This window comes from Elgaria multicarinata, chromosome 2 (assembly GCF_023053635.1).
Source record: "Elgaria multicarinata webbii isolate HBS135686 ecotype San Diego chromosome 2, rElgMul1.1.pri, whole genome shotgun sequence".
Classification (NCBI taxonomy): domain Eukaryota; kingdom Metazoa; phylum Chordata; class Lepidosauria; order Squamata; family Anguidae; genus Elgaria; species Elgaria multicarinata.
Window position 1 is genome coordinate 140685983 of NC_086172.1, and position 27987 is coordinate 140713969.

The 27987-nt window shown below is 37.2% G+C and overlaps 1 protein-coding gene across 9 annotated transcripts in view; it reads right to left on the reverse strand.

Annotated features, from left to right (window-relative positions):
• The window catches only part of HECTD1 (HECT domain E3 ubiquitin protein ligase 1), a 79808-nt gene that overhangs the window by 27499 nt on the left and 24322 nt on the right, over nt 1-27987 (reverse strand). For 3 of the 9 annotated variants that reach the window (XM_063117774.1, XM_063117773.1, XM_063117778.1), the window contains exons 10-27: nt 27807-27981; nt 26949-27087; nt 26217-26387; nt 24981-25203; nt 24850-24894; nt 14522-14785; nt 14109-14185; nt 12027-12161; nt 11433-11579; nt 9722-9816; nt 8452-8557; nt 7527-7661; nt 7301-7440; nt 6651-6974; nt 5913-6079; nt 5169-5345; nt 2675-3511; nt 118-339 (exon numbers count right to left, since the gene is read on the reverse strand). In XM_063117774.1, the coding sequence (XP_062973844.1) occupies nt 118-339; nt 2675-3511; nt 5169-5345; nt 5913-6079; nt 6651-6974; nt 7301-7440; nt 7527-7661; nt 8452-8557; nt 9722-9816; nt 11433-11579; nt 12027-12161; nt 14109-14185; nt 14522-14785; nt 24850-24894; nt 24981-25203; nt 26217-26387; nt 26949-27087; nt 27807-27981 (3579 nt within the window). The remainder of the gene's footprint in view (nt 1-117; nt 340-2674; nt 3512-5168; nt 5346-5912; nt 6080-6650; nt 6975-7300; nt 7441-7526; nt 7662-8451; nt 8558-9721; nt 9817-11432; nt 11580-12026; nt 12162-14108; nt 14186-14521; nt 14786-24849; nt 24895-24980; nt 25204-26216; nt 26388-26948; nt 27088-27806; nt 27982-27987) is intronic. The other 6 variants (XM_063117781.1, XM_063117779.1, XM_063117776.1 and 3 more) reach the window with 4 other exon arrangements.

The following is a 27987-nucleotide window of genomic DNA, read 5'->3' on the forward strand; positions in this document are numbered from 1 at the left end:
ATTATTTGATATGCTTTAGTAAATGAAATGACTAAGTGAGAAACCTATAACAAAAATAGTCAAAAGGAAAATCATTAATGGGAAATCTGCTTATGTTCATTTAAAAACAAAACTTACCATATAAAGAATATTCTGCTTCCTGACCTGTATCGCTCTCACTAGATGTTGATGTTAGGCTAGTAGTTAGAGTGTTACTAAGTGACTGACCAACAGATAAAACTGTAGTTGCTGTGGCTACATTGCTGCTGCTAGTAACACTGGATGTAGACATGGTCACAGTTGATGTGGTACCAGTTGTAGTCAGGTTAGGAAAACTTTGGGCACCCATTAGAGGAGAAGCTATAGATAAAGATATGGTAAGATAAAATAAATGATCCAAAATAGTACAGTTTTACATTCATGAGTGTTGTATTAAAAAAAGAAGGAAGTCACCAAGTCTATTGTATTTATCAAATTCGAAATACAGGCCAATGAAAGAAAGGGCTTCAAATAAGAGAGAACACCAAAGTATAGAAATAAATGTAGTTATGAAGTATCTCACATGTCCAGTTTTGAACAAGTATAATTATATGATGCCTAAATCACATTATATAAAGTTCACTGTAATTGAGTTCACATATGTTGACCTTGATCCAGAGAATTGTGATATCAGTAGTGCTTATGGTACCCATTTCTTACTGAACATACTAAAAGCACCACTGCTTAAAATCAGGTGCTCTTGGAAGATAACGAAAAGAGTAAGGAAAGAAAAGAAGGCTTGAAATACAAGCTATTATTTCCATTTCACTTTCCATACAGAAATAAATTAGAACATTTCTCCAGGGCTGTCTCGAATTTTGTTTCCAATTCGTGTAGATTTAGTAGTTTCTGTGAATTAAGAAATTATTCTATCATTGGCAATATTTCAATTGATGTAAAATGCACCAAGAACCATCTAATTTTATTTATTTGCTTTGTATCCCACATGTACAGATGAACATGGTTTGCTTCTTCCTCTGTATCCCGTAAGCATCCCTGAATGCTACCCCTCCAAAGGCAGAGCAACATCCCAAACAATGGCTTGTTGCTTCAGATATAAACGCCAAACCACAGTTTGCTTCAAGGATATTTGCAAATCAACGTCTGACTGTACTTTCGGATCATAGTTTGGTGCCCACTTGCAAACATGGTTTGTCGAATGTTGTTACTTCAGGCATCATAACAAATCATGGTCTGACATTATGCCCGAAACATCTCATAAACCAGTTTCACGAATGTTGGCAGCCATTCTGTTATTCTATTTCATTGTTTTCTTTATGTTAATATGGGGTGCAGGAAAAATAAAAATAAAAGTAACTCTACAATTACAAAAGAAATGGTAGATGTTATCAAACTAGATAATATCTACAGCTGATTCTATACTTTAGAGATAAAATGTATTAGATTTTTGTCATCTATGATAAGGATGGGCAGAAGGTAGATCTTCAGATGTTTTGGACTTCAATTCCCAGAAGCCCCTGCTAAGCATGGCCAATGGTTAGGAATACTGAGAGTTGGAAGTCCAAAATATCTGAAGATCTATTATCTACCCACCTGTGCCCACCCACACCCACAGATAAGTTTCCATAATCATCTTTTCGCTCATCTCTAACTACATGCACATCACAGAAAATGGGCTTCCTTTAAATTCTCCAAAGTGCTAATAACATAAGCAGTCTCCATAAAATGGGCTGCAATTCTTTTCTACAAAACACATACATATATTTTCATTGCATATGGCCCATTTCATTAAAAAAGAGAAGACAAAACTAGAATGCCTCCATGATCTTCTGTCAAACATGAGCCACAGTCGACACAAGACAAAATGGTGAAATAACCTGACACCTTATTCCTTCAATATAAATTATTAGCCCTATATCTTGTCTACCAAAATATCTATATTCTTACCAATATCAGCCTTGAAGTGAGAAATTGCAGTAAAACATATACAAAAATGTAGAACCATATACTCTTCTCCTGTGATTGTGTCACACACACACACACACACACACACACACTTACATATGTAAATATAAAATAAACATAAATGGTTGAGCAATTTTAAAACAAAATTATTTTCTTTAGGCCTTGCACATACTGCAAATGGTCAATGACCTCAATAATCAACCAATATATTAGTTAACAAAACATACAAGACTTTCCAATACATAGTAAGAATGCAAGAATTAAGTATTCCACAAATTAGATCATATTCATGCATAACATTCTAAATAGGTGTCAATTGAGACATGCATGTATTTCTGGGATCTTCAGTGGCTGGCTAGAATTAAACACCTTAGTTAATACATTTATTTAATCCAAAATAATTACAATTCTATAAGTAGAATAGACTTAATTATGCTGTTGTGACTACTTAATTTCTTACAAGTTATGATATTTGATTTAAGAAGAAAATAAAGTACATACTAGATAAATGGAGAAAATGGCATTGTGACTCTGCAATCCTTTTAAATATTGATGCAGCACAAATTTCCCAAATCCAAGTACATACAAAATTGGAGGCAATATGGCTAATATACACATCCAGATGATTAGTCAAAGCTACCACATTTGAAGAGGGCAAAGAGAACACATTCTTCCGCCCTTCCATAAAAACAGCATATACTGACCAATATAAATTTTTGTTTTTACTTACTTGCAGTACTCATGACATTTCTTCCCAGAGTATTAGTGTTGTTATCACTGCTACTTCGGCTTAAATTCATGTTATTAGTGGCATTGGTGCGAGCTATGTTCGCCACTCTCCGGACAAAGGATTCCAAACTAGAAGTTTCTCGTGAGGATAAGTTAGGGACACTTGCACTGGAACTCATTGGAGCCCCAGCAGCCAGCAGTGAGCTCACTGATAGTCTGTTACTTGCTGAAGAACTAAGGGGTCTCTGGGAAGCGGCTTCTTTATTAGTTAGCTCAGATACTGAACTAACATCTGGAGAACTCACACTAACAATTCCCATGGATATAGCATTGGATTCCCCAGTCGCACGGATTGAGTTGTCAGGTCCTAGCTTTCGTTCAACGTTTTCATTTCCCACATCTGCTGTTAAGGTGCTGGTACTTGCACTGGATGCTGACCCTACTTCAGTTTGAGGCATGCTATCAGCAGAGGAAAGTACAACAATTGGCTCATGGACGTCAGTGCCTGAAACTATATTTTGCTCCATTACATTTTCAGATCTCCGCTCCATTTTGGTCGAACCCAAGCTGATGTCGCTGCTACTGGCCACGCTACACACAGAACTGCTACTTCCTTTTCTACTTGAGGAGCCTGCAGCAGCAGTCATCTTGTCTGGACAGTTGTTTTTCACCAAGCTGCTCCATGACTGCGTTGTGCCTGAAACAGTGGATGAAACAGGTTTGGGTGATGCCGCTGAATCAGGGTCGTACCCTGGGGCAAGCTTGAGGTCAAATTTTCCTTCTGCGCCCATACGGTAAGAGTTAGAGCCACCAGCATCCCAGGTGACATCAATCCAGCCTAGAAAGGGACAGGAGTTTGTGAGACCCAGCAGAAAGCAGACAGGAGCGTGTCAGACAGTAGCTCCACAATAGGGATCAGCTTCTCATTGGGCCACTATCCTGAATTACAGAAGTTACTTAATGGGCTTTAAAGCCAAACAAAATAAGTTTTGAAATTCAAGAAGCGTGATCTTTGTAGATGTACTAAATTAAATTGGCAGCTCTTAATGTAGTTAATTTTAATTCTGAAGATTTGAGAATCCAGCCAAAAAAATGTAATCAGTGTTTGATATTAAAAGTAACCAACTACTTATTTATTCCCTTAAAAGTACAGTTTGAGTTAAGTCAGGTAGAGATATGTGGGCATTTTAAAGTTATCAAAATACTTGGTAATTATTGTATGTTTTACATTCTACAGTATTCAGTTACTAGAAAGTCCACTCAAAGTCCAAAATTTCCTATTTATCGCCTGCAATTTTTCACATACTAGCAACTATTTTTTTTGCAAATGATTAGATTTTTATGCATAATATTAAGTCAATAATATTCTAAGTTATATAAATGTGGGTGTTCCAAAATGAGAGAAACTTTGGATTCAATATTGTTAATTAGCAGTGTACTGTAGAAGAGGAGGAGACTTTGCTCACAGAACAGCACTTGACAATTTCATTGTAAACTTTATAAAATGGGAAAACAAAATGTGAAGAAAAAAATACTAATGTAACATTGCCAAAAAGTTGTAATACAGAAGAAGATAAAGCATTTTAAAGCAGAGACCATGAGGCAATGATGTAGATTCTATATGTTGCACCATAAGAAAATAATTTCCTTGTTCAAAAAAATGGTGATATAAAACTAACAGCTCTAGCATGGGAATTTAAGATCAGCCTCTTCTTTATAATAAGTATAAAGAAACTACATCCAATGTGGTTTCTTTATACTTATTAAGAAAACAGCAACTGGATCCCAGTGAAGCTAACAAGGTAAGAAAAGGCAAAGAAAACTTGACAAAAGCCAAAGGGAAAAAAGCAAGTTGCAAATGCCAAGCCAGAAGAGATATAGCAAGGTATTTTGATATTATATAGACAGGAAGCATTTATTCTTCTTGAATAATGGTTCAGTTATTCATACTGCGACACACAAAAGGTCACCTAATCTGCACAATGAAATTGCATGTAATTAGCATATAACATCCATAATATCACACTATGGCTGAGTATGCATGTTATAACAACCCAAAAACATTTCCCTGCTGTGCAAGCAGAAGCAGCTAAAGAATTCACGGATCTGCTCGTCATGGTTTGCCTAGCATTACATGTGAATCAGGAACGCTGGCTTCCCTCCCCCCACCCCCACCCCATAATAACCCAAGAATAACTGTGGGCTATTTCTCTGGCTTATTATATTTCAAGTGGCTGAAGCAAGCTCCCTTTATTTCAGCATGTTCTCTATGACAGATATAGTACCCTTGATTTAACATGAAAAAATAGGTCTCTACAGACTACAGAATTATAATTTAATTCTTCAGCAGTTATTCAGGCAACAACACTAATTTACTCCTGTCTTCCTCATTATTTCTGAATCTACATTTGTTCACACACAAATGTAGAATGTAAGAGTTATCTTAACTAACTTGGCAATTTAAAGAGAACTAGTTTTCCTAAGTATTTGCTTACCGTTGTGTAATTCGCCTGTAACAGTGCCTTCACCTTGTGGGCTACCATCTTGATCTCTCCATTTCCAATCAATTCCTCTGATGACACGGGCACCTGGAACCATGTACTTCAGAACCTGAGAACGAACCAGTCTCCTCTGCCTTCTCAGATTAGCCTCTGCTTCTTTAGCTGCTTTTCCTATATACAATAGAAACTATTATTATAAATACTATGATTACAGGCATGCCAGCTTGTCTTAATCTGAAATATCATGGATGCAATCCAGCTGACAGTTAAGGCATACTTAATCACAATATTATTTATTTTATTTATTTATTTATTACATTTTTCCAATAGCCGAAGCTCTCTGGGCGGTTCACAAAAGTTAAAACCATAATAAAACAACCAACATATTAAAAGCACAATTACAAAATACAGTATAAAAAGCACAACCAGGATAAAACACGGAACAAAATTGATATAAGATTAAAATACAGAGTTAGAACAGTAAAATTTAAATTTAAGTTAAAATTAAGTGTTAAGATACTGAGAGAATAAAAAGGTCTTCAAATACAATTTGAATACAATTCCACAATACAAATTTGAATACAATTTGAATACAATTCCACAATACAAATATGTGGATCTTTAACATGCTTACCTCTGTTTGGATTGCACACATGAGTCTTTGAAAAAGTTCAATTTTTGGCAGACATTACTATAATGTTAGTAAGAACAAAGAATTGGTTCATCTATATTGCTTACCTAGCTGATCCTCACACACACCATTCACAGTGCCATAAAGCTCAAATCCAGACAGAGAGAGGTAGTGTGTTTGCCCACTGGCATTTTTCCCCATCTGTTTAATTCTTACATGTCTCCAGCCTTGCTTCTCATCCTTTGGTGGGTCCAGTGGCCATGTTGCTGTTGAACTTTACATATGTTTGGAAAATTGCATTAAAAATAGATATTGATAATTTTAAAAACCTTGAAGACTCACTAGAACAGAGACACAGAATATTTCATTTCATGCTGGTGGTTTATGGTCAAAGTAGAGTTAGGTAAAAACCAGCAGCTTCAAAACTAGGTAATTATTCTCTTCATCACATGAATTATATTAAAAAGTTTTATTTCACTATGTACTGCTGAAACTATGGAAGGCCAATTTTTATGAAATGAAATTCACTAAATAATTTTCCTAAAATAATGTTCTACTTTAAAACAAAGTTAGGACAAAAAGCAAAAGAACATTTCCATAATTCACAAACAATTCCTTCACTGTACACAAACTAAAAAATCCTGAACCCACTGAAGTCAGAGGTCAATGTCTAGCAACTTCAATGACTCAGAATGTCCCATAAGATTATGGATATAAGCATCTACAGTTATTACCAAGTCAGAAATAAAAATGCTCTGTACAGAATTAGTAATACAGAAGTACTTAGTGTAAGTAAAACAAAGCATATTTATCAAGCACAGGAAAATCAGAAAAACTTAACATACCCTGGTTCATTTAGACTACAATCATCCACATGAGTATATAGAGTAGTCCAGTTCTGTCCATCCTTAGATACCTGAAAAACCCAATTTCTGAGAGCAGATCGTCCATAACCACGAGCATGGCGCAACGTATAAGCCGATGGTATTACCCAAAGACCAAGGTCTATAGCAAACCATGCATTCTTATCATCATTGGTATGACAATTTAGAGCTGAACTGTCACGGCTTAAGATATCTTCCAAACGACCATATGGCAGATTTCTTCCTTCTGAAGATGTAACTACGACTAGCCCATAGGCAGCTGGATTAACCCACTCATATGCTGTCCTACAAAAGAAATAATACCACTATTATTCATTAATCACATGGACTACAATAACCTATATAAACCTTGCTTTTTATATATAAAAAAACCACAAAGAACCAATATAAGTAGCAACAATATAACATAATTTTTTCAACCTAAAAATCTATAACCATTGTCCTATGAATAATGCAAGCTCACTTCAAATTATTTTCATTAAATTAAAAATCAGTGTATGAATTATCATATAATGCCTTTGGAAAATATGCAGAATTGGCTTTGATATTTAAATACAGCTTTGCTTCATTTAGGAAGATCCTGAATCAAACTGGAGTTGTTGAAATCTTACTTTGCATTTGTTCCAATCCAGTAAATAATTCCATTTTCATCAAAATCATGCTGGTGTCTGAAAATGAATGTCTGCCCTTCACGTAATTTTCGTACAAAAACAAATGATGCTCGGTCAAAGTCATACCACTGCTTTGCCACCTAAAGAAAAAAGTAAAAAAAAAGGGAAGTGTATCACAGAAGAACAGACATTTCTGTAAACATGGTGTGAAGAGGGGCTTGCTCACCATTTTTAGGAGATATTGTTCTAAAGATTCTACAGTTGCCAAAGGCTCCATTTTCAACATTCGACCCGTTCTGTCTATCAAAGCTGTCTCCCCAGAAGCACGCTCCAAGCGAAATCTTAGCCGTCTTGTTAATATCTAAAGGTCAATGTAACATTTTTTTAGATACAGAATTAATGTTCATACGTTTCTGAAATACTAAAAAGTTTGATTAAAGATTCTAACAAATATTGATATATTGGGAAAATCAGTACATTTGACAAATCTGCGTTAAGTACTATATCCATTAACACAATGGCTTGGATCCAACATGTCCTTCCAAAAGTGGAAAGCCCCTTCAACTCATGGAAAAAACATTTCCGACTCAGCAAAAAAACACTGCATAAAAAGCAATCCTGATGAGAGGAGTTCTTCCAAGCGGCGAAGCTCTTGCTCAAGAGTTTGAAGTTCTTTTCAATATTTGTATGACTGCCACTTATGCATAATTATATGCTACAGCCTGTTTCTATGCTTTAGCTTGTTTCTTCCATATTCACCAAATTTCTCATAATTCTTCCAGGAAATGATCTGGCCATGAACATGGAACTATAGAAAGTTCCTCTACACCCAGATCACTTTTATTACACCAAGCACAGAAAACCAGATCCCAAGCATGCCCTGCTGAATGAGAAGGACCAAACACCAACTGGTACAGACTCATGGTTGTCATGGAGACCGTGAATTCCTGAGCCGTTTCTGACAAGTTATCTTCAGGGTTTATGTTGAAGTCACACAGAACAACAAGCTAGGGGACTACACACACGAGACCATACTGGTTAGCTCAGGAAGGGAGACTGTTGGGCAGTACACCAGCAGAATTAGTATGACAAACTTAGTAATATTCATCTTCAATAGAACACAGTAAATTTCCACAGTAATGCAAAGTTACCTGTAGATTATATGTTGATCCTGGTGTATCATACAAATGTAGAGGTAGACGTTCAATAGATTCTAATACTGCTATCAATTTCCGAATTAATGCAACTGCTGGACGACTATGAACAGAGAAAATGAACAAAGACATTACAAAATGTCTATAAAACAAGGTGCTATGAAAAATGAATGAACATTAGAAACAGATTTCCTAGGAAAATGTTCTAATTCCAAAAAGCTATTAAGCACCCAATGGTGATAGCAAGGCCCATTTTGGATGCAATGACAAATAGTGGTTTGCCATTATGCTAAAGAGCAATGCAAACCTCAGGTTTGTCCACACCCTTTTCCTTCTCATGCAAGGAGGAAAAAATAAAAACCTTCAAGTTTTGCAACAAGCCATAATTTCCCGTTTTATCCAATACAGGAAACCATAGTTTGTTACAAACCATGAATGAAAACAGATTTCTTGCTCATGCTTGCTTGTTTTATATCAAACTGCAATTTGTTATTATGACCAGGTTCACACATAATGGTTGTTGAATTCTGGGTTGTTGTGATATGTGAACTCAGCTGTGCTAACAAACCATGATTGGTTAACCATGAACAATCCAGAAAGAGAACGCATGATTTGTTGTTGGCTTGTAAACTCTAGGTTGTTTAAACCATTGATTGTTAATAGGTTATTTCACTAGGATACAGAGGCAGAAGAGTGCTCTACACATCACTGCAAAGGCATTTGGAGTACATAGAGAGAGCAGGAGAAGGAGAAGGAAAACAACCAACCCAGAGTTTGAGAAAACAAACCATGGCTTGTTTGATCATCTAACTAGAACAACAAACCTTAGGTTAGTGTTATGGCAAACCAGGCCATTATCTGAATCAAGCCCAAGTGTGTTGATTCCTCAAACTTTTTTAAAAAATCAGCCTTCACAATATTTAATGTGGTTTCTACTGTTTACCAAAGCTTCAAACCATTTTTCATTATGAAATATTGTTTGGAAAAAAGTTTAAGGGAATCAAAAATATGTTTCTTAAAATGGCAACATCAAGGTTGGACGTGATCTGAGAGCATGGCAACAATCTATATAATACATTGGAAACAGGAGAGCAATGTTCTAACCATTGGGTGATTTAAATCCAAAAGACAGCAATTTTTTAAAAAAGTATAGTAAACTGTAGACCGATTCTGCAATTCAAGACTAATATTTGATTTTACTGCTAGAAGCAAAGTATAAAAATAGTTGTGTGCACATTTTTATATGTTCAATAACCATTAAAAATACCTTTCATCATCTTCATTTTCACTGAAAGCTGTTTTGAAAACATTTATTCTCTCCACTAGTTGACTACAATCTTGCTTCACATCAAAATCCACATTCTAGGAGAAAAAGAGAAAACTCTATTTAACAGTAGCAAAACCTAATAGGCCACATTGTAAACATGGATTAACATTATTTAATGTAATAGGATGATATGTATTCATACTGTATGTGAATGTAACTTTGCACCTTGTGTGCATAAAGTACAGGGTACAGAGCTGCTCCCAGGTGGTCCACTATAACTCTTTCCTCCCCTTCATGCCATGATGGATATACTCCAACACAGATAATTGATGGCTCTTCCACTTCACCTATAAGCATTCAAAAGCTTGTTTTTCTCCAGTGCACAGAATACTTTCAGGAGATATATGTTTATCAAATGTTTACTTTATATTATTGTGTATTATGTAGTATTGTTTTATATCGTATTGATGTATTGTTTGGATGTATTAAATAAAAAAATAAAAAATAAAAGAATACTTTCAGGAGAAGCAGCAACATTGCTCTGCTTACGTTGGGAAAAACAAGCTGTTGGATGCTTTTAAACGAGACAAAGAATCTTTTAACTGGTGTAATTTACCATGTCAAAGGATTTCTGGTATGCCAACAACTCCTGTACAAGGGTTTATACATTGCATCTAAATTTGGCAGTCAACCAGTTGTGAAGTTGAATCTTAAAACACTATACTTTATGTTGTGAATATTCTTGCCTCTGGAAAATTTAGGGAAGAAGAGGTCAGATGGGGGCTGTGTAATCAGACAGTATCCAGCCGTTATGATTACTCAGTAGGAATGAAAAGATACATGATCAATATAAAGTATTTTCAAAAGTTTAACTTCATCAAAATTTGGGCAATTAATTTTTTTCCCTGGTGCTAAGTCCCATTTTGGAATGGAATTTACTTAGTCACAATTTGATAATCTAAAAAGCTGTTATTTCTCTCACCCCAGCTTCCATCTTTACTCTACTTGGCTACGGAAACTATTCAAAACATTGTGATTCTGCACACCATCTGCATTCTAGTTATTGTTTGGCCTGTTTTGGCAGCCCACAGCTCTCCCACAAACTAGGAACTAATTTGGCTCCACAGTGCCAAAGAGGATGCTTGGCATCAATTGTATTCAGAGCCCATTCCATAGGAAGAACAGGACTTTGTCAGGAGTGCTACTATGTTAACCAGAAAATTCCCTAGAGCATTCAGTAATCCCTTGGATTCCTTTAATCTTGGGTTGAATCATCCTGACAGGTCCACCACCCTTGCCCAAGGGAAAAGATAAACTGTCAATCTAAACTTCATCAGGAAGTGGTCTGACCATGACAATAGGCTTGAAGAGAACCCCTTCGACCAACTCCAGACCTCTAGCCTACTGCTTAGTTCAAAATACCAGGTCAAGAATGTATCCTGCAGAGGGCACTGGACCACAAATAATGGGAAAATAACTCGTCAGAACGTCCTGTAGTGTGCTATCCAAGGTCCTGATGCAAATCTTGCCTTGCCTGACATGACCTAGAACAGACGCGGAGCACCATGGTGTCCACTTCCCTTGGATCTCATATCTTAGTCAGGACAGCACGCTAAGCTAAAAGAGAGTAACTGGCCCAAGGTCAGCCTGTGAACCTCATGGATCCTGGTCTCTCCAGTTCTATGCCACACTGGCTCTGCAATAAACTTACATTATTCAATACAGTAAGAAGTGCCTGCACCAAGCCACTGCTGCACATTTCATATGGTGAAATTGTATTTTCATCCTTCAGTAGGACAATTAAATTTTCCAGAGCAGTCTTCATTAAATCTCGCCAAGTGTTTTCTCCTTCAATGAACTGAAAGGGAATCAAGAAATAATGTTTCCATTCACTTCACATTATTCAAATGAAAAATATGCTGCATATATTCTATAATGATAATAGCAGTAATAGGTTCAGCTTAGTGCAGACTAGTACTAGTGATTATAGATCAAGAAAGGACTGTAGTATCTCCTGCTCCCTTCCCAACATTTCATCTCTTGCAAGCAAATGCCTATAGCCTATCTCTACAAGGGTTTAATGTTATCTGCAACTGGCAGGAGCCCAAGTTCAAATTAACTTGGACTTCTAAACTCATTTAGAAACTCTGAAAATACCACTGAACCTGGGGTGGGCGGATTTATTTCTAAGCCAGTCTGAACCAAGTCACTGTAGGGGGAAAAAGTAGTATACAGCAACATATTCTATTGAAACAGCCACAGCATCAATTATATTAATCATTAACATTTTAATAATGATACTTGCCTGTCTGTTAGTATGGAGCTCCCATGCAGACTCTAATTGAGTTGCTATGTTTCTCAGAGTTACAACTACACCTCTAGGCATACTTTCGACAGCTTTAAAGTGGTCATCGTACAAGTCTCTTGCCATAGTTCGTACCTGATCATCATTTGGGAAATCAGAATTAAGTTATGCTAATCCATTTAAAATAAAATATTTTCCTGAGATTAATACAGAATTACCTTAACATACAATCATAATGCCTGCATTTGCATGTAACAGTAAGCCAGAATTCCAGAGAATCCAAGCTTATTGTTCACAAACAAAGTGCTACATGATCAACTCCTGGTTGGCTCCTCCGGCCAGCAGGAGAGGCTAAAGTAACAAGAAACTAACCAGGAAGCAACAACATAACATTATGTCTGAGCCAGGACTCCTGGTTTGTTGCTCTCCTAACAAGCTAGAATCTAAACTTAGGGTTTGCAGTTGGCTTCCAATTCTTAGCCTGCTTGAGAACAGCAACCAAAGAGTCCTGGTTCAGAATCATCTTAATATCATCTTCTGAAGTCCTGATCCATGTGGTTTTGGTATGATGCCCTCCCTCAATCTGTGGAACACTCTTCTCAGGGATCTGCCAGACACCTTCACTGAAAACCCTAAGGCCTTTGGGGGATTACAGTTATTGGTTATATTGTCTGTAAAGTGCTGCTTTGTGAGGTTTATTTATGGATGTTTTCATGGATTTCTGTATGAACGTTATATTTTAAATAAACCACCTTGACTATGTATGCAAGCAGGAAGATGGGGATCTTTAAAAGAAATAAAATAAAGCCAGGAAAAGAAACTACATAGATCCAGAAGGACACTTTATCTTTCAGACCACCAGCAACCTACAAATGCCTACCAGAAGAACACATAGGAAATAAGGTTATTAAAAATGTGTATGGGCTTATAATTTCTATAGATTTAAAGACCGAGAGGCTGAAAAGAACTAAATGTCACCTTCCTCTTTTTTCCTTTTGCAGATTTCCCTGCTGTGGAGGATTTTCCTGCCACTGGACCCATAAGCTGGGTATGACAGGGAGAAGGGAAGCTTGAATATGAGAGATAGAGGGAGCCCTGAAGAAGGGAAGGAATCTGATAGGAGTATTTGGAATAAGTAAGTTAGGATAGAGGGAGAGCTCCAGCACAACTGTCCTGGGTGAAGGCAGGGAAGAATACATGCTCACTACCTTACCTGTGTGGTGTGAGGGTAAAAACCATACCTCCCTCACACCAGCCAGAGAAGTAAAGTATTTCACCCTAGCCTTTGGAACCATACCCAGAGCTCTCTAAATGGAAAAAATCCTAGGATCTCTAGCCAGAGTCAGTATTCTTGAAAGTGGTTACAGCAGGGTTGGGCAACTTGTGGCCCTCAAGATGTTTTGGTCTACAAATCCCATCAGCCTTACAAATCCCATCAGCCTCAAGATGTTTTGGTCTACAAATCCCATCAGCCTTAGACAGCATAGCCAATGGTGGGGGATGGTAAGAATTGTGGTTGCCTTATCTTGGGTCATAGCAACAAGTGTAACAGTGCTGCACCAAATATCTCTGTCTCTGAGTGGCCCTCCCCACCCCAGCATACATACGTACATCTACAGAGATGGGGCTTTGTGCATACAGCTGAACACTTAGAAGTTTCCACGAGAGTGAAAATCCTGCTACAGCAGGGTTCTGGCTCACGCAAAAGCCCCCATGTGTACAGCTGTATGCACAAAGGCCCTCTCATTGCAGGCATCTGTGCTGTACATGTAGATGTCTGGGGAAGTGCTACTCATCACATGTGATGTCAGTACAGAGTTATTTGTCGTGGCAATGCTTTTGTCTTGCTGTAATCACTTTCTACAATGAGTGAATTCGGCTTATGTCTCTTTAACAACTGAAGTTAGTATTTATTTATTTATTTATTTATTTCATTTCTATACCGCCCAATATCCTCTTTTTAAACACAAGCAGGCTTAGTATTTGAACCAATTCAGAACCAGCAGAGATCACATATAAGATGCAGCATAGAAGTTAGGCAATTAAAATCCTCCATTTAAAACAATATATATATACACTAACCTTTTGTTTTGTTTTTTCCAACTTCGATTTTAGCTTTCTGCCCCTTTTGCCAGTCCAACCAGTCACAAATTCAGATCCTACAGAATAGCCAGAAGTCAGGAAATCATGTTACCCCAATACTGGCACAGTTAAGATGTCACCTTTCTGGTCTAACAAATCAAGGTTTGCTGGATCAGGAATGCACTGTGTCCCAACACATCTCTCTTTCCCTCTCCCCTTGCCCAAGACTTCCTGGTTTGTTCAGCCAGTTTCCTGTGACATGTGAACTAGAAATTATGGTTTGAGTGCTACCTGCAAACCAGGATAATTTTTGAGTCAACAAATCATGGTTTATCGTAACATAAAAGTGATATCTGAACCAAGCCGCTATAGCTATTATACCTGCCTTTACCTAGACGTGATTACAAACTTACCCAAAGAGGTTTCAGCAGTAAAGGAATGCTTTGTTCCTCTATTAGATTCAAAAACAAAACCTGGGAGATCTTCTTTTAATATTGTAGCTTGCTGACCATCTGAATTGTGAATAGCAATTTCTCCTTCTTTTAAACAGGTGAGAGACCAATTCCCCACTGTAAGTTTAGCAGGTCCTGGAGCTGATAAAATTGGTTGGCTTGTTGTAGATGGTTTTACCTGGCTTCGAGCTCTCTGTAACTTCTCTAAAAATTCACTTCTACTTTCTGTTTAAAAAGAAAAAGAAAAAGGTACCTAGTATTTGACTTAACATGTAATAATTTAGTTTCCATGAAGCAACATGTTTGTGCATTCAATGCAAATTTAAATTGTAGATTCAAGTTCTCAGGATAGTCAAGTATTGGCCATTACACTACAATACAGGGCAAATGACTACTTGGCAAGTAAAAATTACATGTTTCAGAAAAACATATTGTATAAAGACTTTTTAAAAACAACCTATATGATCTGCATAAATGATATTGTTAAAATTCTACTAAAAGGAATCCAACTACAGAAAAATTCTCAGGGTTTGATGAAGAAAGGAGACATCTAAATTTTGTAATGGAAGGGAAAAGAAAGGACTATACGGGGAAAAAGATTTTGAAAAAGAAAACTCAGAGACATTACAGAGCTGTCAGCCAACACCAGGAACACTTGTATTAACCTGCTGTAATAACAATGTCAGTGTAGTATACATTTATGTATTTATTACAGCGTTTCAAATGTTAATATTCTTTGAATAGAAACAAAGCTGTTTATAATATATCAATGTTAAAATACCCACTATCCAATTCACCACACTACCCAAGTTAATGGAGTAGACAGTTAATCCAGTTGAGTTCTTCTTTGTGGTCTCTGCGCATCACACATACGGGTTCTGCATTTGTGCAAAGCTTCTTTCAGAGCCGAACATTTTACCATCCTTACCCTCACCACACATGCTCAAAAAGCATGGTTCCTATCTTTCCAGTCAGTTCCTCTTTGTCTGCCATAGCACCAGCAGCAGCAGCATTCAGAATGTTCCTGTCCTTCACCTGAAATTCTCGGAGGTGAGTAGATCTTTGTCTTCTATTTGTTTAATTTTTGTCTTTGTTTCTTTAAACTTCTTCCCCTGTGACTTTTCTCTCTCTTTGCGTTCTGTACCCAGAGGAACATTGGGAAAACCTCAAGGCCTATGGCTTTACGTGTTCTATTTCAGAACTATTCTTTCAGAGCTTTACATGCCAAGTTTGTTGAAATTGTTCTTAAAACCTTAAAGCACTTGGGGGGGGGGGGGCTTTTCAGGTAGCAGATTCCACGGCACAGAAATGACCTTCAAAACTTCGGTCCAGACCAATGTTGCTCCTAACCCTCCTTTTTGGGGCCAAGCCAAGTGTCCTCCATTGACATAATTTTTCACTAGCTCTAGCCTTACCACACTGGTACTCACTGTGAGTTTTCTACAGACTGCTACCATACTGATGCCAGTGCTGTCCCCCAGAGGGATCATTACTGGGGCCTTTATTTATTTTTTATTAAATTTTTATTCATTTTCAACACTATATAAACATAGATAAACATTACCAAAATATAACTGAAACAAAACACAATAAGAAAAAAAAAACATCAAATATCTGCTGCATACATATTGAATGATTGTTGAGTACAAATATCAAAAACTATTACATATACCTTATCATACTACAACATCTTCGTTCTTAACATAAAAGTGCACCCCCCACCTCGGGATCATTCTTGAGTCCAAAATCTAATCGTTTCTTCTGCTGGTGGTTTCCCACTTCCCTTAGTAAACACAAACACTAGGAACTGTTTCCAAATTCCTTCGAACTCATTTATTTTAGTTACGCCTTTTCTCCACTTAATATTACATGTCAGTTTATCATTAATGGCTATGTCCCATACTTCTTTGTACCATTCCTCAATAGAATATTCCCCTTGGACCTTCCAGTTCCTAGCTACCATCAGTCGTGCTGCAACCAACAAATTCGATATCAGCTCTATAGTTCCTTTTCCACACTTTATATCTTCAAATAGTGACAGCAATGCTATTTTTGGTGTTTGTTCTATTTTCATTCCCACTATTTCTTCAATTTCTGAGAACACCATCTTCCATAATCTTTGTACATATTTGCATTGCCACCACATATGTAAATACGTTCCTTTTTCCCCACAACCTCTCCAACAATTTGCTGAATGTTGATCACTTATCTTATTCAATCTAACCGGGGTTAGGTACCACCTCCATAGAATTTTAAAATAATTCTCCTTTATTCTTACTGATAAACTTCTCAACACTCTTTGTTTCCATAGTCCCTCCCAGCTCTGTCGCCCTATTTGTATCTTCAAATCTGATTCCCAAACCATTTTCTCTGTATTCTCTCTAAACTCCTTCTCTAACAATATTTTATATATTTCACTCATTAATCCTTTTGAAACTATACTCCCTCCTTTCCCTTCCTCCTTACTTACTACTAATTCTTCAAACCTCGTCATCTTTCTGCACATTCTATTATCTTTAATCCACTTTTTATTCCATTGCTCTAATTGACCATATTCTAGCCAAGATAGCTTCTTCTCCTTTAACAAATTTTCCATATCCTCTCTTGTTTTAATATCTCTTACCCAATCCTTTAATCTTATTTTATTTTTCTCTTTTAATATTTTACATAATCTACCCTTTAGATCCTCTGGGAAATTCTTTAACATTATTATCGGTGCTAAGGGAGAGTTGCTCGGAAGCAGCTTCCCTTTAAATTTACTCCAAATTTCCCATTGAGTCCTCAGGAGTGGATTATCTATACTTCCAACCCACTTTCTTCCTCTGTCTTTAAAAAAAACATTCTCCAAATTCATCTCTACCTTATTTATGGTTTTTTCTTCCATCCAATATAAATCTCCTACTCCCATAATTGCTTCTACAACATGTCTTAATCTATTTGCTACGTAGTATAATTTTATGTTTGGGAGACCCATTCCCCCCTTTTTTTGGCTTAGGTACCAATTATTTTTATTCACTCTTGCTCTCTTTTCTCCATTACAATATTTATTAATAATATTTTGCCAACTTTTTATCTCGGTTTCTGATATTTCTATAGGTAACATTCTAAATACAAAATTAATTTTAGCTAATATCTTCATTTTTATTAAGGCTATTCTTCCGAACCAAGATAAATTTAATCTTTTATATTTCTCCAATTTCTCTAATACCTCTTTCTTTAACCTCGTTAAATTTTCCTTTTCAAGATTCTCTAAATTTTTTGTAATTTTAATTCCCAAATATTTAATCTCATTCTTAACTTTCAATTCCATTCCCTTAAATTCCCAATCCTTTTCTTCCTTCTTGGTATAGTTAAACAACATCATCTCTGATTTAGACCAATTTATTTTTAACCCTGTAATTTCCTCAAATTCCCTCAACTGATATTTAATTCTTTCTAATTTTCTTAATGGATTCTTAATGGTCAATAAAGTGTCATCCGCAAACATGTTTAACTTTATTTCCCTTACCTCTCCAATTCCTTCTAACTCTTCATCCTCCCTTAGTGCCTTCGCCAAAACTTCCATAACCATTACAAACAGGACCGGCGAGAGCGGACATCCTTGTCTTGTTCCTCTGGCTAGTCGTATCTTTTCAGTAAGTCCGTCATTTACCACCACTACCGCCGTATTTTGGGAATATAGCTGTTCTATTACATTTTTAAATTTATTTCCAAATCCCAATTTATCTATAATACTCTTTAGTGCCTGCCAGCTCACACAATCAAACGCTTTAAAAATATCTAATGCCATAATACCTGCCTTAATATTTGCTTTTTTTATTACATTTATTACATTTAAAACTCTACCCACTAAATTATGCATATGCCTTCCTACCACAAACCCACATTGATCTGCTCCTATATATTCTGCCAAAAATTTATTTAGCCGTTTGGCCATAATAGATGTAAAAATTTTAGCATCCTGATTTATTAAAGAAATAGGTCTATAAGAATCGGGATTAGTCAAATCTTTATCTGGTTTTGGGATCAGAATTATCACTGAATGTTCCCATGATTCAGGTATCTTCTCTCCTGATAATATCCTATTATAAAGTTCCATTAATTTTGGAACTAAACAGTCTTTGAAGACCTTATAATATTCTGGACCCAAACCATCTGCTCCCGGTGATTTACCAACTTTTAACTTATCAATAACCTCTTCAACTTCTCTTTGAGTTATTACTGACTCCATTAACTCCTTATATTCTAATTTTATTCCCTTCTTTATAAACCTTCCAATATACTCCTCCACCTTTTCTTGTTGAATTTCTTTACCCTTATACAATTCCTGATAGAATTCCTGAAAAATTTTTATTTTAGCTTTCATTGCATGACAATAATTCCCTCGGCTATCTTTCAACGTTTCTATCCCATTCCTCCCTTTTTCTTTTTGTGTGAGCTTGGCAAGCAACCTCGAGTTCTTATCACTGTTTTCAAAATATTCCCTTTTCATATACATTAAATTCTTTTGAATCTCTTCTATATTTAAATTTTCTAATTGTTTCTTCTTAGCTTGTATTTCCACTAATTTATATTTATCTTTAACTCGCCAATATCTTTCCTCCAAGTTTTTAATTTCTATCTCTAACTTTTCCTGTTCTGCACGTTGTTGTCTTTTTAAACTACATGTTTCTCTAATACAGATTCCTCTTGCTACAGCCTTCATGGTGTCCCAAATGACTGACCCAGCTGTTCCTCCTTTTTCATTAATTTCCCATGACTCCGACAGTTCCTTCCGAATTTTATCTACTATTTTATTATATTTCAATATCTTTGTATTCAGCTTCCATCTATATGCCTCTTTATAATCTTTCTTAACTGTAAATTCTAGACTTAACAAGGCATGATCAGTTACTTTTATTACCCCCATTTCCATTTTACAAATCCTCGTTGCAAAATCTTTTGAAACAAATATATAATCTATCCTGGAGTATGTATGATGAACTGGGGAAAAGTATGAAAATCCAGGCCTATTCCCGTTAAGTAAACGCCACGAGTCTAAATAATCATTTTCTTTTACTAATTTATTCAATATAGTCATATTGTTCCTCTTTTCAGCATTAGTGGGATTTGACCTGTCCCGTTTATTATCCATAACCATATTAAAATCCCCAGCTAATATAACATACCCCTCCTTAAATTCTTCTATTTCTTTAAACAACTTTATAAAAAACTCTCTATGCCTCTCATTTGGGGCATAAACATTAATCAAAGTATAGACCTTTCCCTCAATTTTACCTTTTAACATAAGATATCTGCCCTTATCATCCTTTTTTACTTCTTCTAATATAAACCCACTTTTTTTTGAAATCAAAGTGGCCACTCCATTTTTTTTCGATGTCCCTAATGACTTTTCATAATAGGCTAACCACTTTAATTTTATCATATTCGAATTCTCGGAGCCTTGGTGTGTCTCTTGGACCATTATAATATCTGATCCCTCTTTATTAAGCATTTGTTCTATTCTCTTCCTTTTCACGACTGCCCCCAAACCTTTAACATTGAGTGTTGATACCTTTATCTTTTTATCCATAATCACCCTTTTGAAATCTCTTCCGATCCCTTGTGCTCAGCAGTTCAAACTTGCTTACATAAAAAAACAAACTCCATACATAAAACCCCCACCCTCCTACCCCAATCCCTCCTCTCCTACCTTCCCCCCCTCCCCACCCCCCCACTCTAATCCCCCCCCATATCCCCGTGAGTCTAGTACTCCAGCCATCTACTTTAAAGGGGGGGGGAGGCAGTGCTGCGCCTGGCCGGCAGGTTTCTATATTAGCATTTCTATTTGCAATTATCTCCAAACATAATTAACAATTCTCTTACTCTCCAGATGTCCCAGCCTCATTCCCTCCCCCACCCACTCCAGCCCCATTTGCTTCCCCATCCAGACCCAGCCTCTTCAGCAATTCTTTACCTTGATCCAATGAGGTTACTCTGTGTTCCCTCCTCCCATATGTAAATCTTAAGAAAACCGGGTAACCCCATGCGTATGGAATTTTGTTCTGCATTAACATTCCAGTTATTGGTTTAATACTCCGTCTCCAATTTAATGTATGTTGAGAAAGATCATTATAAATTTGCACTGCTTTGCCTTTATATTGTAACTGGGTCAAAGATCTCAATTCTTTCATGATTTGCTCTTTTTTATAATAGTTACCAAATTTCACCAAAATATCTCTAGTCCCTTTGTAGTTTTGCCCCCCCACGCGGTGGACTCGGTCCAGATCCGATCCATCTATTGGTATGTCAGGCATCAGCTCTTTGAACCAGTTCAGAATGATTTCTCTAAGATCTTCTCCTTGTATCTGCTTCAGCTGCTTTATTCGAATCGAAGATCTACGAGATTGGTCTTCCAAGGCGATCAGACGTAATTCCCATTCCTTAAATTGAATATTTGTTGATTTTTCAAAGGCCTCTTGCTTCTTCTGGTCCAATTCCGCTTTTGCCTCTATCTCTTTGATCTTATCCGAGTTTTCTGCGGTCTTATCCGAAAGAACACGCATTTGTTGTCTAAATTCATTCATTTGCAGATCCATTTTTTTAAAAATGATGATATTATTCTCTACAATAACTGCCTTAATTTCTGCTAGGGAGGGAAAGTTGCTGTCCATTGCTTTTCCCCCTTCAGCCATATTCTTTTCTTTATTTGGTACTGTATCCAAAGAAACTGGGTCTATAACTTCGTCTTCCTGGTCTGTTCCAGGGGCTGTATCTTCCAGGTGGGAGAGGTGGGTTAAATTATGATTTGAAGGTTTCTTTTTTTGTATATTCAACTTTTCCCACTTCTTAATCTTTTTTTTAATGTTGGACATAGGACCCTTCTGAGTAGGGCATAAATCCTAGAGCCCCCACTTCCTTAGCAACTTTTACTGGCTTCTCTTCTATGTGCCAAACACACCACCTTCTTCCCGAGGGGGAGGAAATATATTCAGTTCACAACAGCATTCACTAGAGGGGATCAGATCCAATCATTCACAGTTTCTCAAAATCCCACATCTCCCTCACAGAATGCTGTTTCTTCCCCTTCACCCCCCCCTTCTCGGCACACCGCAAACAGCTTCCACTTTCCACTTTACAAAGATTACAGCAAACAACTTCAAAGCCAGTATTTCAATCTTTCCAACTTAAGATAAAGGATGAGAAGTGAGGATCGCTGTAAATCAGATCAACGTCTAACAAGCATAAGTTCTTTCTTTTCAAACTGCGACATCAATCATGTTACTTTCGGTTTCGCCTCTGCAGTTTATAAAGACATTCCGTCAAGCTCACCTCATCCCATCGGCTCTTCTCAACACTTTCCAGCTCCGATAGCTTTTATAATCATTTCCTGTCGTTTGCTCAAAGATTTATGCCCATTAGAAAATAGATAATTGCTTTTTCCGGCAACGCCGCTCAGAGCCTCAGAAGAAACCTGCCACCGCCATGGCTGCCAAGCTCCGCCCCTTACTGGGGCCTTTAGATCTTCAACTTCTATCTCCTATAGGATTCTCTGACCCACTGTAGAAGCCTAAAACTAAATACTCTTAATTTTTATTCACAAAAGAACTGAAGAAGTGAAAGAAAAAGGCTAAAGGTCTGTGCCATTCTGAGATGTGGTCCAGTACAAGCAAAGCCTATATGGCTACCAATGTCTTTGGCAGCAGTGATTCTCTCCTACCCTGAGAGAATTCCTCTCACCACCACATCTCCTATACTGGTCCTTGATAAGATGCAGTGCATTCTGGATCTTCCTTCATTGGATGAAGTATATATAAATGGTTCCTCTTCTGAAGGAAACAGAAATGTCAGAGGAGCCTCCCTTGCCTTGGGACCAAAAACTTCCTTTGTCCTGTGCAACCAATTGTTGTGGGATGAGTCACCCTCGCATCAATCCCTAAATTCAAGCAGAAGCTCCCAAGTCCTGTTACTCTTGGACTCTGAGTACCCTTGCCTTGAACAACATTCAGGATAATCAATCATCCAACTGGAGGACACTTAGCATTTTGCACCATCTTATAAAAGAGACTAGGATAGGGAAACTCATTATCTCCATCACCCCACTATATGTACCATCCATGTCAGCATCAGGTTACATCCACAGTGTTGAGATCATCAGAAACCAACCTAGTGGCCACTACTGCATCAGCCCTGGATGCTTTGACCCTTAATTCAGCCCTTTGTTCTTCTCGCAAAGCAGCCATCAAGGTTCAGACACCAATACCACTGCAGAAACTCTTACCAAATACACCAGGTCCAGTGGGTGGGCACTCTATTTTATATCTCTTAATCCCCTCCAATCTTTTTCTCCTCCTAAGAATCACTGCAAAAGTGAGAGGCAGCTAGGCACACAATCCAGTACATACATATATATATATATATATATATATATATATATATATATAGACTACAATTTGGTCAATGTTGATTCACAGCACTTTTCCTCCTGTGCATAAAGAAGTATGTCCATATGGCACTGTTGTCTAACTTTCTTACACAGCATGTTCACTATCCAGACGTTGAGACATTTCAGCCCACTGCCTGGTGGATTCATTAGGACCAGAGATCTAAAAGGTCATCAGCACTGTGATTCTATGCATCTAAATGGTTGTGATTTACTAAGCTTATGGATAGTAAGGCAGTGACTGAGTCTTCTGCCCCATGCAAACTGCATTACAGTTCTTGCTTTCATCTGAAAGAGGATGGTCTTTCTGTTCCAGTTTATCTGGCAGCCATGGCTACGTTTTATTCCCCAATGGGAGGTTTGTTGGTTTTCTCACATCATGTGCGTTTTGAAGGTTTTATATAACTTGTATCCACCAGTTGTGATGTCAGTCTCAATGTGGAGCCTTTCAACAGATCTCAGGAAACTCAGTGTCTGTCATTAGAGTTTTGGGCTTTCTGTAATCTTCAGTTATTGACTTTGAAGGTTGTTTTCTTGATTGTGGTCATGTTTGCCTACTGCTCCAGTGAGCTGTGTGCTCTGCGAGTGAATCCTCTCTATCTTGCCTTCCACTAGGAGAAAGTCATCCTGTGGCCAGTTGTCACTTCCTTACCTAACGTTCTGCCCTCCTTTCATGTTAACCAGAACATATTTGGTAGGCTTCTTCCTGATGCCCTGCTCCCAATTTTAAATCTGCTTGCATTTGCCGAATGTCAGGTGGGGCATTGCCTTCTGCCTGGAACACATGGTCTCCTACCATAAAACTCAGGGACCCTTCATTTTCTATGAAGGCCCCAGAAAAGACCTCCCAGTTTCCCCACAAAGACTGTCAAACAAGTCATTACAGCAATTAAGCTGGCCTATGAGCTTGCAGACCTGTCACCACCTTCTTCTATCCCTGGGATTCTGCAAGGGCCATTGGAATCTCAGTAGTGTCTCTCTGCGTATTCTCTCTTCCAGACCTATGAAGAGTGGCTACGTGGTCCCAGCCATCAATATTTGTGAGGTATTACAAGTTGGAAGTTAGAATCAGATCCAATACTGCATTTGGCAATGCTGTTGAATCACTTCACAATAATTCAACAACAAACCACGATTCAACTATAACCCACACTCAACCCGTACTATGGGTTGTCATTATGTGCAAACCAGATCATAGCCTGTAAATTCCAGTTTCACCCCAATGCAAATAAAAAAACACCTGATATTATCATGAGAAATTAAAATAATTTCTAAAAATTAAGAATAGATTAAGAAATCTTTACAGAAAAACTTTCAGAACTAAGCCTTATAATCAGCCGGTAGCCTCACACCATTGGAAAAAGTAATTTCCTGAGAATTTGAATCATAAAATCAGTTCTAGCCATTGTTCAACAGGATACAGCAATTCTATAGTTCATTAGACACTTGCTTTATTTACTATTAAGTATTAGTTGTTGCACTGATGAAAAGATAAGAATACTGAAAAGGAGGCAGCAAGCAATATCCACCATGTTTAAGGACTACAGATAGCTTAGTAAAGTACAATGTGAAACTTTTCTAGTTCAAATATCTGTCAGTTTCTCAATTCTGATGAGAAACTTTGCACCACTTTTCACACACATGCAACTTCATTCTGCTAGCTAGATGCAAACCACAACATCATTCCAACTTGCTTTACCTGGAATGCAGTATTTTATCACTACACATTGCTTTTAATGACTGTTTGACTAATATTAGTATGCATGGAAAAAAATGAAGACAACATAAAGCTCAGATGTTCACTGAACACAATTACTAAGAAGTTACTGTCACATGCTAATTGACAAAAGCATCACAATTAACTGACCACCTTCCACCTGTTTACATCCTTTACTATTTAGTGAAGCAATTCCTGTAAAATAGAATATCTCAAAATTAAATATATAAAATGTAATATTATGATCTCTTTCAAATTATTAGTCAAGAACAAGACTGTACCTGAACTGTCAGATCCTCCTTCAGGACTGCCACTCGAATACATTGTAGCTAGCTTCCCATCCAAGATAAATCTAAACCATCCATTGCTACCATTTGAAAGTTCCAAAGCTGCAGCATCACTCCAAATATACAGGCAGTCTCTCCCTCTAATGATTGACCAGTCTCTCCAGTGATATGGTTTACCCTGCTGCAATTCTTTTGCATCCTCTTGAGGTTCATCTTCCTGTTAACGAAGATCATTAAACTACTTGTATATGGAATTCCTTCTTTGATCGAGCATGGAAGGTAAAACACATAGTGAGAATATCCATAGACCCGCACAGAAGTGAATGTATAAAAGTTTGCTCAGGATTTCAATAAGCCCAAACACATACATGCTTTGGAAGACACGACTCCCATAGCACGATCACACATTTTTGACTAACAGCGCTTAAGGAAATGTGGTTTTAAAAATGAACCTATTGAGTCCATACTAAACTTAAAAACATACCAGAACACTTGAGAACTACAAATTCAATCACTGCTTTTAAAACTCAGCTAAAAACTTTTCTTTTCCCTATAGCCTTCAAATATTGAGTTTGTTCTGACTCTATACTGTTAGCTTCACCCTGTTTACACTTCCCGGTGCCTGTTTGCATTCTCCTTCCCTCTTTATTGTTTACTACAACTTATTAGATTGTAAGCCTATGCGGCAGGGTCTTGCTATTTACTGTGTTATCTGTACAGCACCATGTACACTGATGGTGCTATATAAATAAATAAATAAATAAATAAATAATAACTTAGAAACCAGAAATATCTCAGAAATAGGATTTGTTAGCTATGTTATTTGCCTCATGATTTATAAGTCTAGAACATAATCTACATTAAAATAAATATCTTCCATGACAAACTGTAGAACTGATGCAAGGCATTAGCTTCAACCTTTCAAATTAGTAAGACAAGACAAGAGAGTAGTCCAGTGATTTGAAATACTATGTGGTATCCAATTAATCTATCCTGCCAGCAAAATAGGGCAGTTGGGGGACCCTCTGGAGCAAATTTGGGGGGATGCGTGAGGCTGAAGGGGGTGGATACGAGGTGAAATTCCTACTGCGGGAGCAGATGGCTAGTCATATAATCTTGGCTATTCATATAATCTTTCACTAGAAGCTACTGTACTTGTCATGATTATTCATTAATTCAAGACTTTACAGGCAGCAGATGGGTTCATAAACACTGAAATAAAGTGCTTACTTTCTCTGGTTTAGATTCCTCTTCATTCTCATCATCAGAAGATGGTCCTGCCAAAGTTGACACTTTACTTATTACACCAAGCCTAGCAAGCTGGTCTAAGAAAAGGTCACCCCCTTTATCAACCAAATCTCTTATGATCTGTAAGGCTAATAAGTGGCCATCATCATCATCCTGAAAAAGTAACACAAAAATAAAAACAAAAGATATTTGCAGCAATTCAATGTATATTTCATTTACTATAACATTGATAATAATTAACATGTAACACCTACAACTGAGAGTCAATAACTCAATGCCATAAAGTACCAAAAGATGAGTTTAATTTTTGAAAAGTTCCCCACTGTTCAGGTAACATCAGCTGTCCTGCCACCTTGAGAGCTTGAAAAGAGACTTGGCACCCTGAACAAGACACTTAAGGCTGTTTCATACATTACACAACAACAAACGTGGATTTTCCACCTACTTTACAAACAACAGCGAGCAACAGGCAATCTCAGCTACAAGTATACCTGAATGATATATGTGCAGCATAACTTTCAATTAACCTTCTTGCATCAGGGATGCAATCCACAATTACTTTATTCAGAAGCATGTCTAACTTTTCTTAAGACTTCCAGTGACTGAAATTCCATTGCGCTCCTAGACAACCAGTTTCAATTCTCCACCACTTTTATATAATATACCAAACTGATGCAAAATTAGAAAAATATGAAAAATAGGAACAGCAATTACCTCTTGATCTAGAACAGTAGCAGTGATCTCTACCAGTACTGTAGGCAAATTATGCCCAGCATCAGAATCACAAACTTCTTTTAGAAGAGCTTCAGAACAAAAATGAATCATTTTTCTGATGAGAGCAAGACTTGCTTTCCTTTTAAAGAGAGAAAATTAGTGTATTTTAAAACTAAAACAGAAAGTAAATATTCTTACACATTGACTAACGCTTTGAAGATGAACCCAGTTTACTAGTTTTTTATTCTACAATCTGGAATCAGGTTTTGACTATGGCTAAATGACAAGCCATTCACAGAGCTGGATCACTGCAAAATTCCACTATTCCACTGCCACCTCTGCACCACCAGCAGTGTGTGTCAGCTATTCCTATATGTTGGAAGAATCTAATGCAACAATGCCAAGGCTAGAGAAACCCATACTTGCCTCAGGGTAGGAAAGAGTTTCATACCTGCTTCCTGCCCCACCCCTGCATGTTTAACATCTCTAGGGAGTGACTCTATAATTGTGAATGAGATTTCTCAGTCAGTAATGTTATACTCTCTAATAGAGCTAACAGTTTATTTCAAGAAAAGGAGTACTGCAAATATGAACACTCCATAAGACTCCAATGCACACCTTTTAAGTCATTGTGCATGCTTAACAGTGTTATTTTTCCATGTTACTGCTTGGAAAAAACATTCAGGTAGGGCTTCATTTTGTTTTTGGCTTCTTCTCTCCAGTATCAGTCCTTCTCTCAACCTTGATATACTTTACTCCGATACTTTTAGGAGTAACAATCAGTGGTGGCATTCCAGGATACTCCCCTTACTAGCTATAGCTAACACAGCTCCATACACAGTTACTTCCCCTTATTACCTTATTGAAGGCAGCATAGTTTGTTGAAATGTTTGCGCAAACACAGGCAACAGTCTTTTCAAGTATATTGGCGCCATTTCTGGATCACCTTTGGGTTCATTTGATTCTTCTTCATCTTTGTTTGCGTCTTTCTTTTTCTTTTCATCTCCTTTGTTAACTGGACACATCCAGTCTCCTACAA